The sequence below is a fragment of the Colossoma macropomum genome, unplaced genomic scaffold (assembly GCF_904425465.1).
Source record: "Colossoma macropomum unplaced genomic scaffold, Colossoma_macropomum, whole genome shotgun sequence".
NCBI lineage: Eukaryota > Metazoa > Chordata > Actinopteri > Characiformes > Serrasalmidae > Colossoma > Colossoma macropomum.
In genome coordinates, this window is record NW_023494784.1 from 31,793,590 (window position 1) to 31,810,717 (window position 17,128).

The 17,128-nt window shown below is 39.8% G+C and overlaps 1 protein-coding gene across 1 annotated transcript; it reads right to left on the reverse strand.

Annotated features, from left to right (window-relative positions):
* Positions 1-589: 589 nt before the first annotated feature.
* mnx2a (motor neuron and pancreas homeobox 2a) lies at positions 590-4,750 on the reverse strand. Its single transcript, XM_036568656.1, has 3 exons — positions 4,138-4,750; positions 2,250-2,410; positions 590-2,083 (listed from the first exon to the last, which is right to left on the reverse strand). The coding sequence occupies exons 1-3, from the start codon at positions 4,493-4,495 to the stop codon at positions 1,739-1,741; spliced, it is 864 nt and encodes a 287-aa protein (XP_036424549.1). The 5' UTR covers positions 4,496-4,750; the 3' UTR covers positions 590-1,738.
* Positions 4,751-17,128: the final 12,378 nt, after the last annotated feature.

Below are 17,128 nucleotides of genomic sequence, written 5' to 3' on the forward strand. Positions count from 1 at the left end.
CGTCCTCCAGTAAACTGCATTTAACATACTTATAAATGCATCCTTTTTGACGCTGAGAGAAGATGGACTGCTGCATCTTTTCTGCTCTCATATTAAAGTGCTGCCCTCATAACCGAGACCCACACCCAATAAAGTTCCTCTTTTGGTCCCAGAAGCATTTTTCCACAAATTAAATGGGCCTGTGACATCAGCATAAGGAGCTGATTATTTTACTCCCCCTTCATTAACTTAATTATTTGTCCATCAGTAAACCTGCCTGAGTAATTCATATTTGAGAGGCATGGCCGTAAATAACAAGCAGATTGCCCATAATGCACTGCAGATTCTCTGGTGCTTTAATCACCATCTTTGTCAGCTGGAGGTTAAACAGGAGAAAAGGGAGGGCCGGAGGAGAGAGGAAGGAACAACAGTGCTTGCTGCTTTACAGACACATACGTTTACAACAGCAAAAGCCCAGGATGGTCTTCAGGACAAACAGGTTTTTATACTGAAATCCATTAATGCATGCAGTTACAAAGGACAAGTCATTCATAAGAAGAACAAAAACAGTAGTAGTGTAAGTGGAATTCGTTTTTGGGTTTTCCTTGTTTATTTATTTATTTTGCTTTTAATTTTACAGAGTGTTTCGACACAATAATTGCTGCTTTACTTTACCATGAATAAATTAGATATAATCTATAATACTTAAATACCATTAAAGACAACACACCAATAACAAACATGACAAAAACTACTGACTAAATAACACGCTGCTCAAATTATGCCCTATCTCAATATTGGTTGAGGATTTACCAGTTCTGCTGTGTTATTCAGTCAATGGATTCTGAGAAAAAAGGCAGAATAATAAAAGCTGAGCACTACACAGTAACCCTCTGTTCATACGAACACAGTGTAGTTCATATCTACACTTGTTTTTGTTCACACATCTGTACAGATCAGTATCTACACAGGATAAAAGTAAGCATTTGGCATTCCAGAGAAATTCTGCATTCTGTGTTGAACAAATTTCCATTTTCCAAAATGCTCACCTGAATACAGAGGACAGAGACATTTTTACAGTGAGAAAACGTTCCTATTTGGGACAAACTAGCAGTTTATAAGATGGCCTTCAGAGAATTAAGTGCAAAGTAACAAGAGAATCAATAACTAATGTAAGATGGCCTTTCTATCTATATATTGTATGGAGGCCATGTACATTCATAGGCCAATTTATTTAAAACACCTGCCTTATAGGTCCAACTTGCTGGTGTACAGTTAGAGACTGCAGCCTGCTGCCATGCACAATCATAATTTGTGTCAGCTATCATCTAGATAATCCCAGATAAGTTTGGACACCCCTGATCTAGCCCTTAATCTGTCTTTAAAAACCTCAACAATGCCTCAGTGTTTGCATGACACTCATTGTCAGTGTCACTGATGGTTTAAGACTGATTCACTACCCAAACAATATCTGGTCAACAGTGGCCTTGTGGTCATGAACTGACCAAAACACTGTAGAGGATATCAACAGTCTGTAATTGTACACCTGCTGTACATGCTGGACCTATAAAATACATGAAATCTCCAGTGAGTTGAATCAGAATGCAGGTGTTTCTAATACTGTGGAAGCTGAATGTAGACTGAGTAAGGGATTTTGGTGCATGGCTTCAGTCTTTCCAAGAAGGAAGTCTCTGATGAAGGCTGTGGAGGCAGCAAGCTGTTGAACTGCACATAGGAAATCATTTAGATTCAGGACTCTTCAGAGTCCTACTCCAGTCTTCATGTCCACTCCGATCTCTTCCAGGTCATCATCTGAGTAAGAGCTGTGAGAGCTGTAGCTTAGCTCGGAGCCGTGCTGGGCAAAGTCTGAAGAGTGAGACAGGCCCACGCCATTTAGGGCCCCTCCAAAGCCTTCATCCTCCTCCTCATCCTCCTCTGCCACCAGCTCCTCATCATCATCCGGTGCGCTGCATCGGCGAGCATCTCCAGCCTTGCTGGACCGCTTGGTCAGCTGACCACTTTCAGCCTCCAGGTGGGCTGCCTGTTCTTTGGCTTTGCGGCTGCGCTTCCATTTCATGCGCCGGTTCTGGAACCAAATCTTCACCTGCAAATAATGCAATGCGAGACCTTCAGTCATGTACTGCAACTGTAACACCACTGAGGGGTTTTAAATATCCCAGTACCGGTGGTCAATCATCAAGCAAAACACTCGTGGTCGTGAGGAAAGCATGACTGACTGATGTGTTATGTATCGTTGCCAAACTACTCACCTGTGTTTCTGTCAGCATCAGTGAGGTGGCCACTTCGAAGCGTTTGGGCCGAGACAGGTACTTGTTCAGCTTGAACTGGTTCTCCAGCTCTAGCAGTTGCTGACTGGTGAAGGCTGTCCGAGGTCTACGACACTTTCCCATCAGCCCGGACTGAGGCGCACCTAACAGGATATGACAAGCGGAGAAGAAGACAGAAAGAAATGGACAGAGAGGATATAAGAATATGAAAAAATGTAAAACATACTGGATGCTTCCCTCGTCCTTCTATCTCTAATGATAACAGCTTTAGCTGGGTTTATTGTTGATGAGAGGGTGCAGAGATATTGCTTTTGTGGGACAATAAAACACCAAAGAGCACCATTAACTTAATGAAAATTCAATAAACGCTACCAGAAAACTTTACTGACAAAGTACAGTGGGGTTTAAGTGTTTCTTTATAGTTTCTTGCCAGGCAAAGGCAGTTTTAATAGAGCTGTCCTTTATGACAATATGAAAGGACTAAAAATAAAAAGCTTACATTATAGTTCAGTTAGCAGTAAACTCTGATTCAGTTATGGTGGAGAATATTTATAGCTCCTTAGGGTCTCTCAACTCAGCTTCATTGGATATATCTAACATAAAATCAATTACTCTTCAATTGATAGTTTCGGGCTGTTACTCATCCCCATTGTCACTGCCTTGACCCAAACAACACTTAGGTTAAACGAATGGACAAATGAATGAATGGCTGGATGGCTGGGTATGGAGGGTTGATTAAGCAGGTAGGTTTACAGAGGCACAGGTCAGGTATTGGTCCTTTACTACAGTCCACTAAATATGTTTATCATTTGACTAGATTTTGGAGGTATATATTTTTTTAACAAGTTAAATTATTTTCTCATAGTATTAAGTGTAATAATGCTTCACATGTGACATTTTACAATTTAACATGAGAAAATATTATTTACAATAGAGAATCAGCTTTAAAGGAGTCTGAAAATAACATTAATAATAATAATATTAACAATAATAATAATAATAATAATAATAATGTTCCAGTTTAAAGGTTTCAGACTTTTGTAATACTTTTCCAATATTTATAGTATTCTACTAGTGACTCAGTTGAAGGCCAGGTAGCCTATAACTGCTGTAATCTAAATAAAGTAAAATAATATTCATACAGCTACATAATACATTTTATTTGAAATATTCATTCATTTTTATTTTACACATTATTATTATTATTATTATTATTATTATTATTATTAGTAGTAGTAGTAGTAGTAGTAGTATTTAACCTTCAGGATCTCCCTCTGAGATTCCCTATAAATAATATTTTCCCAAGTGAAATAATTCTAAGTATCCTGGAAAAAAAAAATCTAATATTAAATCCTTTAATTTTGCTTATTCATATAAAACATATTTCATATTTTATTTTCACATGAAAAATATAAAACATATCACCATATTTATTATCTTTCAATGTATTTAAGCTAGCTTGAGCAATAACTGTGTTGATAGTTTTGTTAGAACATACACATTAAATCAGCACAGTTTTTAGACTTTCTGTTCTCCTTATTTTCCTCTTTTGTCAACTCTTCTCTGTCTGAGAAAGCAGTCCAGTCTGTGACTCTGTCCTGGTTAACCTGTTACTGGAGTTTCAGAGCAGGAAGTCAACATCTTCACTGAACCACCCTACACTGAAAAACGGCTTTGAATTCGTGTGATTCAAGTGTGTCCGTCAGATACACGTTATTACAAAGTGATAACACAATTCTTGCCAAAATTGAAAGACATCAATTGTGTTGATATTTCATTCACACCCAGCCCACTGGCACGTCTAAATCATGTGGTCTGACTTAAAATCACCGTCTTTCTCAGTAACTCTCGGTGAGGGTGAGGCACGTACCAGTGAAGTGCGCCAGTCTGGGCAGCAGCGCTCCGGCGCGGATCCACGGCTCCAGGTGGAAATGTCCCGCCAGAACCGCGGCGCGCACGTGCTCCGGGTGGGGCTGCGGGAGGGGGGCGTGCGGTACGGCGCACATGGGCGCGTGTGGGAGAGAGTAGAGCCCCGCGAGCGAGCCGGGGGGCAGCGGGGCCAGCGGCGGGGGGGAAATGCTGAGGAGCCCGGGTTTAGCCACCAAACCGCGTGGCTGCGGGGACACATCCGCGGGGTCGACAGGAGACAGTCCGGCGTCACTGTCCCCCACCATCCGGCACTCCTCCGCCAGCAGAGCGTCGATCCGGAAACTCTTCGACTTGTCCATGGGGACGGAATCCTCCACGATGCTTTTCCCTCCGCAGGTTCTAAATGTCCTTACAAATGTCTTTATATGTTTTTTAAGGTCTTCACAATGTTTATTGTTTGACTTTTTGGCGTCCTTACAGATTCTAAAATGGCCTTTCTTTAACTTTGCCTGTCTCTAAGCCAGCCGCTCATCTGATTGCGCTAAGTTTTAGAGTTTGTATCTAACTGTCCTCTGTGTGGTGGTCTCCCTCATCGTGTCTCTACAGCCCTCGGCGGCGTCGCTGCCAAGTGAAGGTGCAGCTCCCTCTTTTACAAGCGTGAAGTTTTTTTTCTCACCCGTATTCCGGAAAGGCCCTGGGCTCTGATTGGCTCACAGGTAGGTCGCCGAAGTCCCTAGCGTCACCACAGCAACTGCAGAACAACGGAGGGCAAATTGGGGGCGGTGCTTGTCGGAATACGGGTGGGGCGCGCTGTTTTCTGACTGGCTGATAGCGTTCTCATAAACGGACTCCGGGCGCCTGCAGAGCTCTTCAGCTTTACAGAGCTGAAAAAGAAGCGCTCTGAGTTTATTCCAATGTGCATTACGTACAGGTTAAAACATGATCTTTCAGCTGATTTACTTTTCGCGAAAACTGTTCTCGTTGGAACGGTCTAATGCGCACAGGTTGAGTAATCACAGGTAACGTGTTTCAGGTTATTATCAGCTCATTTAGATTCAGTATGAGTTAGTCACTGTTCATTTCAGGGACGTCGTGTGTTTTCTATTACTAGAACAGAAACACTAAACCTGGAAATGATATCGGTGAAATGAATGGATATACCCAAACAAATAAACACCTACACAAACAGACCAACTAAATAAAAAACAAACAGGCAAGCTAAAAAATAAATGAAATCAAAATATAATAATAATAATACTAACAGTAATACTAATACCACTAATAAAAACAATGAACATAAGTTCATGGAAAAGTATTTTATTATTATTATTATTATTATTATTACTACATAATTATGACATAGTATTTTTATTAATAATACCATTAATAATACTGTTACCACTACTATTATCAACATTTGAACAGATATGAAAATAATGAAAGAAATTAAAAATAAACTAAATGTAAAAATATTCATATTTAGCTTATCACTTGCCATACAAATGATAAGCACTGAGCTGAATGACTGATAAAATGCAGACCATCAGAGATAAATGTGTTCATATAAAGAATTAGCAAACACCAAACAGCAGGCAAATGGAAAGGAAAGAACAGAGAACGCCTCTCACACTGCTTCTGCTGTCTTTGTAGGTTTGAATTTACCCATTTGGGCAGCTCTCTGACCTTGATGATGAAGGATTATCGACAATTTGACCCTTCCCACCCTGCATGTGCAGGTGTCCTCAGGTGGGTGTTTTCTCACAGAGAGCATGATACACACACACACACACACACACACACACAAAGGCCACTACAGGTCATACTGAGCAGTCTACTGGTCAACACATGCTCTTTATTGTGTTTTAATAACTGACTGGACATTAAGAGGGTTCTCATATCTAAAGCTCAATTTCCCATCATTATAAACTCAGTGTAATAAAACTGGCAGAGTAGGGTTAGTTAGTTTTTCCACTAATCACCATTAAAGGCAATTTGATTTCCTCATAGCTGATTAGAGGTTTGTTATGTGATAAGCAATATATCATCCCCTGCTCAGGAGGAACATCACACACAGTCGGTGTATCTTACAAATAAGCATTCATTAATAATGATTAAGTTTATTAAGGCACTGATTGGTGTTGTGTCAGAAGTTTGCTTTGTTTCTGTGAGCAAACCAGAGGGATTGATGCCGTAGTCATTAATTCATTCTAAATACAATCATGATTTCACCAGCAAAAGGCTTCAAGGAGCAGGTATATTCAGCCGGGACGTAAATAATGCAATAAAACATAAAAAAATAACTAGAAAAACTATAAGCACACTTCATTTAAAAATCTGCATTTTTCTACCAGGGAGGAATCTGATATATACAAATATATAGAAAGAGAAATGGCAAAATTGTCTTTTGAAACTATTTATTGTGTAAATTATTAATTCCCACAGAGAGAGAGAGAGAGAGAGAGAGAGAGAGAGAAAGAGAGAAAGAGAGAAAGAAAATGCCCCTTTCCCAGGCCAGACCTTGGGACCATAATTAATCTCAGTTCATTAGGAAGATAAAGGTAATTTATTAGACCTGGTTCTGTCAGTCATTAACCAGTACTGTGTTTACATAAAGGGAGATCAGCTAAATTAAACAGATGTATTTTTCATTGTAAAAGGAAAAAGGGATGCAAGTAATTACAATAGAGATTAATTAGTTAAATGTTGATCATTTTTGTAGCTAACAAATCACTCAACTTCAACACAAATGATCCAATACATCCCTAATGCAAAGTTAAAATATACAGCTTGATGTATATTTTTAAAGTATATAAATGAAATACAGGCTCAGTATCATTTAGTTTTATGATCAATAGTGTCAGAGATCATCAATTATAGCTAACTATGCAGACGTACATTTGATAGAAAATAAAGATATAATAATAATAATAATAATAATAACAATAATAATAGTAATAATAATAACAATAATAATAATAATAATAATGATAATAACTGGGGAACAAAAAGAGGTGTAAATGCATCATTCAGACAAAGAAACCACATTACATACAGGGATTAATAAATAAACAAAACACACAGCAAGCAAAATAACATTCTTGAATTAACACTAATATTGTAAATAAGAATAAAACTAAAATGAAAATAAAGGGTACTCCTTTCCCATAAAAATATTTAAGACGTGTCTAACTTAGTTTTAGGTTGACTACAAACCGGGCACTTAATTAAATGCTGTCTTGGACTAAATTAAACTTGTCGGATTAAAAAAAAATCACTTCTACTCTCAATTCACTATTTCCAATGACTTCATAATGACAGTGACTTTCCATAATATTATCAGTTATCTGACAGTTCTTTTAAAGCCCTTTCTTCCTCAAACAATATTCATCTGTTTATTTCATTATAACGTTGACCAAAGCACCTGAACTACAGAGTGCTTTATGACTGTCAAATGATCGTTTACAGCTAACGGCTCCACGTCAGGCCCTGAAAACAAAGGAACAACTGTGTGCAGCTGCGCCACTATCAGATGCAATAAACAGGTTATCTTACACTCAAAGGCACATAATTACTTGCACCAAGTCATGTCATCTGCTTCTCCTTCTGTGTACACAGTCTAGGGGAATTGAAGATGAATCTCACCTACAGCCAACTTTGTTTTTTCCTTTTTTTTCTCTAGAAAATCACTATTGAATGTAAGCATAATGCATGCAATCAGCTGAGCCTGAATAGAATATAATGTATTTACACTCATGAATGGGAAGACTGGGGAACTGAAGAGGGTTTAATAAACAAAGCTTCAAAAAAACTCCCATGCTTTACTTTCCAACCAACTGTCCAGAGGAGCAGGAGAACATTTGGACTGAGGAAAGTGAAGAGGAAGCACTCAGTGGACCCACTATTCATACACAAATGTTGCAGAGTATCACAGACTGCCCCCTCCATGACTGTCTGACCCCTGCGTGTCATCAGTTGCACTAGGTTGTAATGCAGTTCCACCAGTCAGTTGAAGCATTATCACTATACCACTCTCCATTCCACCAGCTTCATCAAGTTCAGCAGAAAAAGGAATGAAGAGCCGTGACGCTCCAACAGAATACCGGTCACCTCCATCACGATGATAAAAGTGATGCACTAAGTTCAAATGTGTACACTATTTCCAAATGAATAAAGTATATTACACTGACACTATTCTGTCTTTGAGTTCACCTACTTTTGGCAATAATTGTGTTAATATATTCATCTGCAAACAGTTTATGGATTTGAATTGAGCAAATTTAATTTATCTCTTTTTTTCAGCTCAACTTATATCTTCTTCTAATTTCCCTTCACAACTTGTCTGCCCCACTGTGTCCTTGTGACGACCAGGGGAATTGAAAACTTCCTCCGTAACCAGGGCTGGGCGGTGCAGGTTCGTGAGTTCAACTCTCTCCTCAATGGCTTGATTAATGATAGCCATTGTGCAGAGACGGCTGGACAATAGTGGAGGCTGGAGGGGTGTGTTACTGGACAATTAGCAGCGAATCCTCCCGTCACCAAGTTAAAGTCAAGCAGAAAGTTGAACGGACGCACGTGCACATGCCACACAAAAGAGCAGGGCTGGAGTGGATAATTAGGCTCAGAGGGCTGTCGCTAGCATCTGTTGCCCCACCAAAATTCACAGCGGGTTCAGACGCTCACACGGAGGAGCCGGGGTTGCTGGAGCATCGTGGGTGGCAAGGATGCCCGAGAGAGCAATACATATGCAGATGGACAGATGCTGAATTTCAGTGATGACAAATAAAGAGAATTTCCATGGGAAGAACATGACCATGCACACTTTAGACAACAGTGAGAAAAAGGGTTACAAATGAAAGGTCGGGTGTAATCAAAATATTCTTCCACTTCCAGATTTATTCTTGAATGATGTTCCACATCCATTTCCGAGATATCATTCGATATGTCTGAAGGTAATAGGAAAAAGCCAGCTTCCTAAAATATGGGCAGCCGTTTCATTTCAGCTTGCTGGATTTAATTGGCAGAGCAGAAATCAAATGGCAGGTGCAGTGAATAGGTCTGAATAAGTGTCATGTCCTCTGTGTAAGTGTGTGTATGCACTAGGGGCAGGTGATAGGACAGCAGTGTGTAAGATTACCCCTCCAATATATAACCAGAGTGCTCGGTTATGCTGAGAACACCACACACAGGTCAAGAAATTGTCCACATTTTATATTTGTATATGTGAGTGGGAGAGAGAGTGTGAACATTAAATATGACAGTTCAATTAGCCAATCTTGTCTTACCCATGGCACCTGATCCTGCTCTGAGATGAGCTGCCCCACCCACCGATGGACTTTGTGGTTTTTAATCAGGAGGGCCTGCATGGTGGCTGAAATGAGAGGAATAAACAGCTGTAATTTATAACCATAATTTTCGCCTGCTTCACCTTCTCAGTGCATGCTTCCTATACGCTGACTGAGGCTAAGCTGCTTTAACACATGAAACAAACACTTAAGACTGAATTCCAAGAGCTAGTTTTGCAATGTTGCATGATCTGAACAAAAGGTATTCAGCTTCTATACAATCATGTTCACTCTAACAAACTCCTATGTCCTGTGTAGTATTTACATGTGATGATAAACAGCAGTTTTTAAACCAATGCAATTTGCATGTACCGTATATCTTTTGCTGTTCTGATTCTATGTTTGCTTTTACCCCATAAAAATGCCATTCATAAATTACAGCATCTCCTCTTCCATCAGGAATTCATTAACATATTCTGCAAGCTAATGTCACGCACTTGTAAGAATCTGTGCTTGTCTGTCCTAAAGTTGTCGTTAAAAATGCAATATTTGCTTTGCAGATCCTTGGCAATTTTCGGAGTGCCTCTCAGTCTAAATGGTGCTGTCAAGTGTATTTAAATGACCCAACTGCTGGTGATCTATGGCTCTTGAGTCAAGGGCAAGGGGAGAATAAAGGTCTCCAAGCCAAGACATCTCACAGTCATCCAAAAACAAATTTCTACCTGCTAATTTGGAACACTCTCCACACTGGTGACCTTATATTTTTCAAAGTCAGAGAACCAATATATGCATTTCTCAGTCAGCTATACAGCAAGCATGTAATGCAGAAAACATAGCAAAGCATTCACTTCAGGTAGATCCACTATGCCCGCAATGAGGTTCCCAAGTCTGCATAGCGAACAGGAAAGGACGAAAGCAGTGGATTCTAATTCTGAACGTGTCGCTGTAGTCATTTATTAGTGGCCTTATGAGAGCTGTGTGGAGCGGCACCCTGCCACTTTCTAAAAGAGAAGCTTATTTAAGAAATGGACCGAACTGGTGCAGAGCTAATGGAGGAATTAGTAATCCGTTAAGTGACCGTTCAGTCACAAGGTTCTGACAAGCTGGAATGGGAGCTGTACTTGGCTTATTTATTTGCTGCCCACAGCCGAACATGAAATTTCATTCAGTAATTAGAATAACCCCTCTCATACATACAAGCTTGGCCTCAGTATGCTCAGAATGCCACCTTTCCTTCTCACCTTCTTTCTGCCACTCCGGTTTGTCAGTGTAAGGACGCAACAATGCAGTGACAATGCAACATTATGGATACAAATAGCTCCATTAAGCACATGCTGAAGCGTGTTGGGACCAGGCGTGTCATGTTAGCAATGGAGGAGGCCTCTACTTTGATTAAGATGGATGATTTATTGAGACAAGGACATATCTGGTTCGGCCCATGCTGGATTTCCAACCTGGGAAGGTCATATTGTTCCTGTTCTCCCATATACAGATTACAGAAAGGCTGAGCTGAAACACATCTCTATCCATGGACTATAGGTTGTAATTTTTTTTATTTATTAAAAATGACATTGACTACCCACCAATTTTCTCCCATAACAAATAAGTACATAAGAATTCATGTGCACATACTGTCCAATTTTACTTAAAAAAAAAACAAAAGGTTTCCATTTGTCGCATGTGCCATACTAATATGTGAAACCTGCTTAGTATTAATATTCCATGTGACAAAAAATGTGGCATGATTTTTAAAGGACTAGGGGACACTGCAATAACAAATAAAGTGTAGCCGCTTAAACAAATGCAGCCTGCAATTTCCTTTTCAAGTCAAGTTAACAGATGTCACTTAGTGGCTTTCTTGTGAATAGGGCTTTGGGTCAATCAGGCAGATAAGCGATTACTGTTTGGACATCTCTCAATTATCTCTTGGCTGGTTGACCTGGAGAAGACACAGAGGAGGAGGAGACGGGGCGGGAAAGACTGAGAATACAAGCGCCAGCCACCAGCCAAAAAGCCTGCATTCAGTGGAAAAAGCCATTTGTTACACTGCTTAACCTCTGAATGCTCTGAACTGAACAGAGACAGAGCAGGCAGTGCAACTAGACTAATTAAAACCCTACCGGACTATTAGGGAGAACATCTGGAGTTTTTCTTTTCAGCCGAAAATCTGCTGCTCTGGCAAGGGTGCAAAGTAAGATTCTGAGATTAATGAAATGATTGCCAAGACTAATGCCAATCTAGTTCAGCGTATGTTGAGCTCTGACACTGCCAAAGAGTTTAGAATGGCTCTACAGCTTCATGCAATAATAATACAAATATTATGTCTTTACGTCAATAACATGACATCAAAATTTGTTTAACTAGTGAGAAATATTATCAAAATGATAATGAACAAAAGGGTGTCAATGAAATATTTCTTTTGCAAACTAATACAATATGAAGCACTTCTGGATGTATGTGAATGCCCTTTAGAGCTGTTAGCATTGGGGCTTTGCCATAATGTGGCGTGGATCCATTGAAATGCCTCAATGGGTCTTTCATGGGTATTCATGTTGAAGTGTTTCTCTAGCTCAGTGGGTTGGCATCAAAGACTGGAATGTCACCATTTATTATAAATTGACTTTCAACCATACTGTTTACACACCAATCACATTACCGTCATCATCTTATAAATGCAGTTGATTATCCACAATGTTAGGGTTAGGTCTAGGATAAGGTTTAGGTTTTGTGTTAAAGTTGAGGTTAGGGTTAGGGTTAGAATTAACAGAATCTAGTGCATTTACTTGAAGTTCAGTTGCATTTTAGAGATTTTTGGATTGAATGTTAGTTAAAGACAAACGTAGCAACAAAGTATTGCCAAAAAACTAACGATTCACCTAAATGTTGTGTCTGTGAAAAAGATTAAACATTTAGGCTGACTTGATGATGGTGTGTGTACATGGTACATATCCTATATCCTGTTTTTTTATCCATTTTCTAAATCCATGTACATAACATGTCTAAACATAGCCTTCCTCTATGTTCAAAAATAGAGCAAAGTGTTTGACCAAGAAGGAAAATTCTTTTTTCAGAGTTTATCCTAGCCCACGACTGGGCCAAACTCCAGGAAGGTCCAGGAAACAAGCTATTAATGCTCTAGAAATGAGTTTGTGTCCAAAACCTCTCAACAGTAAACTTTCGCTGACCTCTGGTTTCAGATAAAACCTGTGTCCCTCCAACACCTGCAGATAAGACCCCCGTTCTCTGACCCTCACAATGGGTCAGTAATGACGAATGGAGCACTGGAACTATCAGACTTTTCCACAGTGACACACAGCTGGAGCTAACTCACCAGCTCCTCTCATCACACTGAAACTGCAAATATCAGTCAAGCTCAACCTGCCCTTGAACTGCTGTAACTGATAGATTATGCATGGACAGCAAAGTGGCGAAGGATTATCAAGCAAAGCAAGCACACAGATTATGTGTCCAGAGGCCACTTCTAATTAGTGAAATTAAAGCAAGCAAAAACCTTTGGCTTGAACATGATTCTCTCTGGGGTCCAGAGGCATGCAGCCACAGGAAAGAAATGGCAAAAGCTTTCAAACAACTTTTAGAAATATCACATTTTTTAAAATCTAATTTCACCACACCTGATCTAAATGTACAGTAGTGCTAATAGCTGGTCCAAAATAAAGAACCAACTAGGGCTGGGGTATATGACACTATTTATCATTTTTGTGATAAATTACATCATAATATGTTTTTTCTGAGCATATCATGTATATCATCAATATTTCTAGAACACTGACCAACTGCATGTTTCATTACAAAGACAGCATAATTGACTCTCCTCTTTCTTTTCTGATGCCTGCGAACAGAACATAAGTTGATAATAATTTAGCATTAACACAGACGTGACATTACCCTTGGTCTCTAAGGGTTTAACACCTGGAAGCTTATAATGTTAGCCCGCAGCAATAGGGACCATTGGAGCAGTGCTAGTTAGCCAGTTATAAAAAAGGATACTTACAGTCCTAAAATCTGATTGGCTGAGGCAGGCCTGAAACAGAGCCGGTTTATGAGGAGCATGGCCACTTCCTTTTTCCCCGTTACATCAAAAACATGACTGCAAAACACCTAAGGGCGCCTGCGAGCGAGTCCTCAATGAACGGGGTGAATGGAGCTAAACGGCTAAAAACAAAGAGTTAACATAGTTTCTAATTACTCGCCCAGAACTTTCCTTTAATTTTAGGAAGTAAAAGGATGTATTTCGCCAATAAAGCAAAGAAAACTTACCTGTATGTTTCCTTTTTTCTACAGCAAACGGGTTTTGGGCAGTACAACGCTAGCATTATTGCTGCTGAGTGCTGATTGATTGGCGACCGGAGCAGCTTACTGGCTGTTCGTGCTCACAGACGTCATGAACGTACATGGGGCGCCGTTTTAAACTCCTATAATTCATGTTCAAAAGCATTCATAAATATAACAGCAGTGTTAAAATGTTTTATGCTGTTCTGTGTTCAGGATATGAATACATTCTTTTATCTTCTAAACATGTTTAAGTATTAACAAACTATGATTTTACTCAAATGCTCCATCTTAACCCAATCATTTTGGACTCGCTTAGAACCGCCCTCCAGCGTTTGTTAAACCCAGAAGACATTACAGAGTGGTAATTCTCCTCTCTACCAATGTGTCTCAGTTCAGGGGCTGAATCCGTCGAAGGACGCGGTCTACGAAGGCGTGTCCGTCGAAGGCTGAACCGAAATGAGACGGTCTGCCCTACGCCGGATGTTTGCGTCACAGCACCGCTGTTCCCGCCCTTACCGTTGCGCCACGAAACACCGCTCCTGTCAAGTTCTTTACAGATGGAGCCAGAAACTTTGATTTTAGCTGTTTATTTTATGTTGGCTAGTGAAGGATGCACCCGCCACACGGCACGAAAAACCCTATTAATTGAATTCTCAGACTCTCATGCAGCTCGCATGGACCACTGATGGCACTGACGAAATAAGACCCCGTTTAAATTGAGGGGCTGGCAACTAATTTTCTTAACCACAGCTAGGCTGGTCAGCTAGCAAGCTAACAAGATAAAAGATAGCCAACAGCCTAAACAACTCCATCAGTAATATCACAGGCTTGAACTGAAGTACTTACGATATGATTCATTGTGAAACGACAGTATAATCTGAGGAATGTCACTTTAACGGCTGACACGCTTCAAATGTCAGTGTTTCGGTCAGAAGCAGCGTCAAACCTACGCTCAATCCCAAAGACTAAGACTCGCGGTGGTAATTTGGTGACCAAAAAGTACTTATAAAGTAAAAGTTTTGCATTAAACAGTGCTATGTTTTTTTATATGTACCTTGATATAAGTTTTAAAAAAATCATGAAATGATTACAGTATATAGCTACAGGCGACCGAACGTCCTCTCCATTCAGCAGTTCATGGTTGCTTGGCAAAGGTACCATACTCCAACGGAGCTACATTTCTTGGCAGAATACTTGTTTATATCTATTATTATTAATAATAACTTACATTATTTTATGAAAAAAATGTTATGTTGGCCAGAGTTTTATAAAAGCAATAAGTCACTTGAGGCCATGCATTACTGCCATTTTAAGAACATCCTAAGAAGAACCCTTCCCTGTGATAAAACAGTTGTTTTATTAAATATCATTAGCTAGATCAGCTGAGGCAGTAATGTTATGTAGCCAGTTAGCCAACAGGTAAAGACTAAGCCTAAAAAATAAATTCTAATATACTGCCATTCGTGCCTCTATGAACGGGTGAGCTGAGGAAAAAAGTGTTGGAGCCGGTGAAGTCCGCTAGCTTTAAAGCTACTTTTATTTCTGAGATGAACGTTAACCTAGCTAGCTACCACAAACACAGATGACGTTAACTAGCTAACGTTACTGCCTCAGCTCAGACAATGATATTGATAGTTGGACTACTGCACATCAAACATTTGATATTAAAATTTTTTTCGCCCGCTATGGGCGAAACCAAGGATTTTCAGAACTGGGGGAGACAGGAGAGGGCAAAAGAAATGTTTAAATAAAAACTGACAATTTTATTTGTTGTTGCATTTATTATATTAGCAAAAACTATGTTTTACCCTGTTTTATACTTAATAATTATCACAATTAATTATTTGAGGGAGAGAGCACTTCAGACAAACAGCTTGTATTTATTAAAAAGCACCGGCAATATAATCGGACGCTCCAGAGCAGCCAGAGCAGCTGCTTGAGCCTAAGATTACCAATCGCAATGCCAAGTGTCAGGTAGAGGGGTGTAAAGCTCCCCAGCATCAGAACTGTGTTTTCTGGAGTGATGGAGCTCTATCCAAGATCTTTAGGATAAATTGAAGAGGTATTTGTAATTCAGAACTAATCAGCTCACCTCACTACTACATTTGTGACTGAATGCAGTCGAATTCTCACATTAATAACATCTAGTGTGAAGCCTTTCCAGAAGAGCGGAGGCTACTACTGCAGCAAACTGCTTTGATTTCAGAAGAAACACAGGATGAGCAGGTGTCTACTTTTGGACATGTAGGCTAAATTAGGTTCAGAGGCACTTAATGAATAGCCTGTGTGTGCCATTCAGATGTTTTCAACAAAATTCTTATAGAAACCACACAGAAATGTTCCACTCCTTACCATTTAGATCTTAAAACTGTAGTTAACTTGCAGGACAGCCCCTGAATTAGTGATAGTGATAGTTAGAATAGTTAGTAATTCATAGAAGTTCTGAATTTCACACTTCAGTAGTCTATTTTGCTCAATGAGAGGAATCTTTACAATCATCCGTCATTACATTATGGTGAACATCACTCAGCACTAGCTTTTCCAATGCACTGATGGCTATTGGTAAGATGTTTCATAGTGGAACCGTTCCACCCATCCATCCTAATGAATAAAACAACACAGACCTCAGCACAGTAGTGTCCTGATGTTCTGACACTGACAGTGTTTGTGTTTAATCAACATGAGGGCCTTGTCAGCACACTATTTCAGTGAAATTAAAGAGGTTTACGGTAAGAGGACTCCGGGCGTGCCTCTCTGTGTGAATGATGAGTGATGAGAGAGAAAGAAAGACAGAGAGAGAGAAAGAGAGAGAGAGAGACACCTTTGGCTGATTATTTGAAGAGCAAGAGCATGCAGATGGGCCGAGCAGAAGCCTGCTCCTGTTTGCCTATTGACATGATAATGGGTACAAATTGATGAAGACATTTCACTCACTATCTGACAACTGCGTGACACAATACACAAACACTCCACCACCCACAAGCACACATTAATCACAGGCCTGCTCCTCCTCCATCCAAAGCCTGCATTCATCAGCTAATTCCCTCTGCCAGCGACACCCCTCTCTGTCTCTCAGAGACGCCACGTAATCTCATCAGCTCGTGCACTTAATCAGCTTTAATGAAGTCTTGATCCGCCAATTAGACCCTATCAAACTACTTATTCACTCACTGGACATAAATATCCGCTCTCCTATACAGCGTGCTGTTCTACAGTTTAGTTCTTTTGTAGGACACACTTTTTTTCAAGCTGTAATTTTAAAGTTCATAAAAAATATACAGTTGAATGCAAAAGCTTTGGTGCCCCTGGTCAAATTGCATGTTTTGTCAATTTTCTAAGTGAAAAAAAAAAACACATCTTCTACAGAGAACACACTTCTGCACATTTTGACACACGATTACTGTTTATTTGCTAGGT

What these genes read in the sequence shown, in the direction of transcription:
- mnx2a (XM_036568656.1), bottom strand. Translation starts at nt 4,495, where the DNA reads ATGGACAAGTCGAAGAGTTTCCGGATCGACGCTCTGCTGGCGGAGGAG. An exon ending in CAGACTGGCGCACTTCACTG is followed by an intron (nt 2,411 to 4,137) that starts GTACGTGCCTCA and finishes ATATCCTGTTAG; the next exon opens with GTGCGCCTCAGTCCGGGCTG. An exon ending in TGATGCTGACAGAAACACAG is followed by an intron (nt 2,084 to 2,249) that starts GTGAGTAGTTTG and finishes CATTATTTGCAG; the next exon opens with GTGAAGATTTGGTTCCAGAA.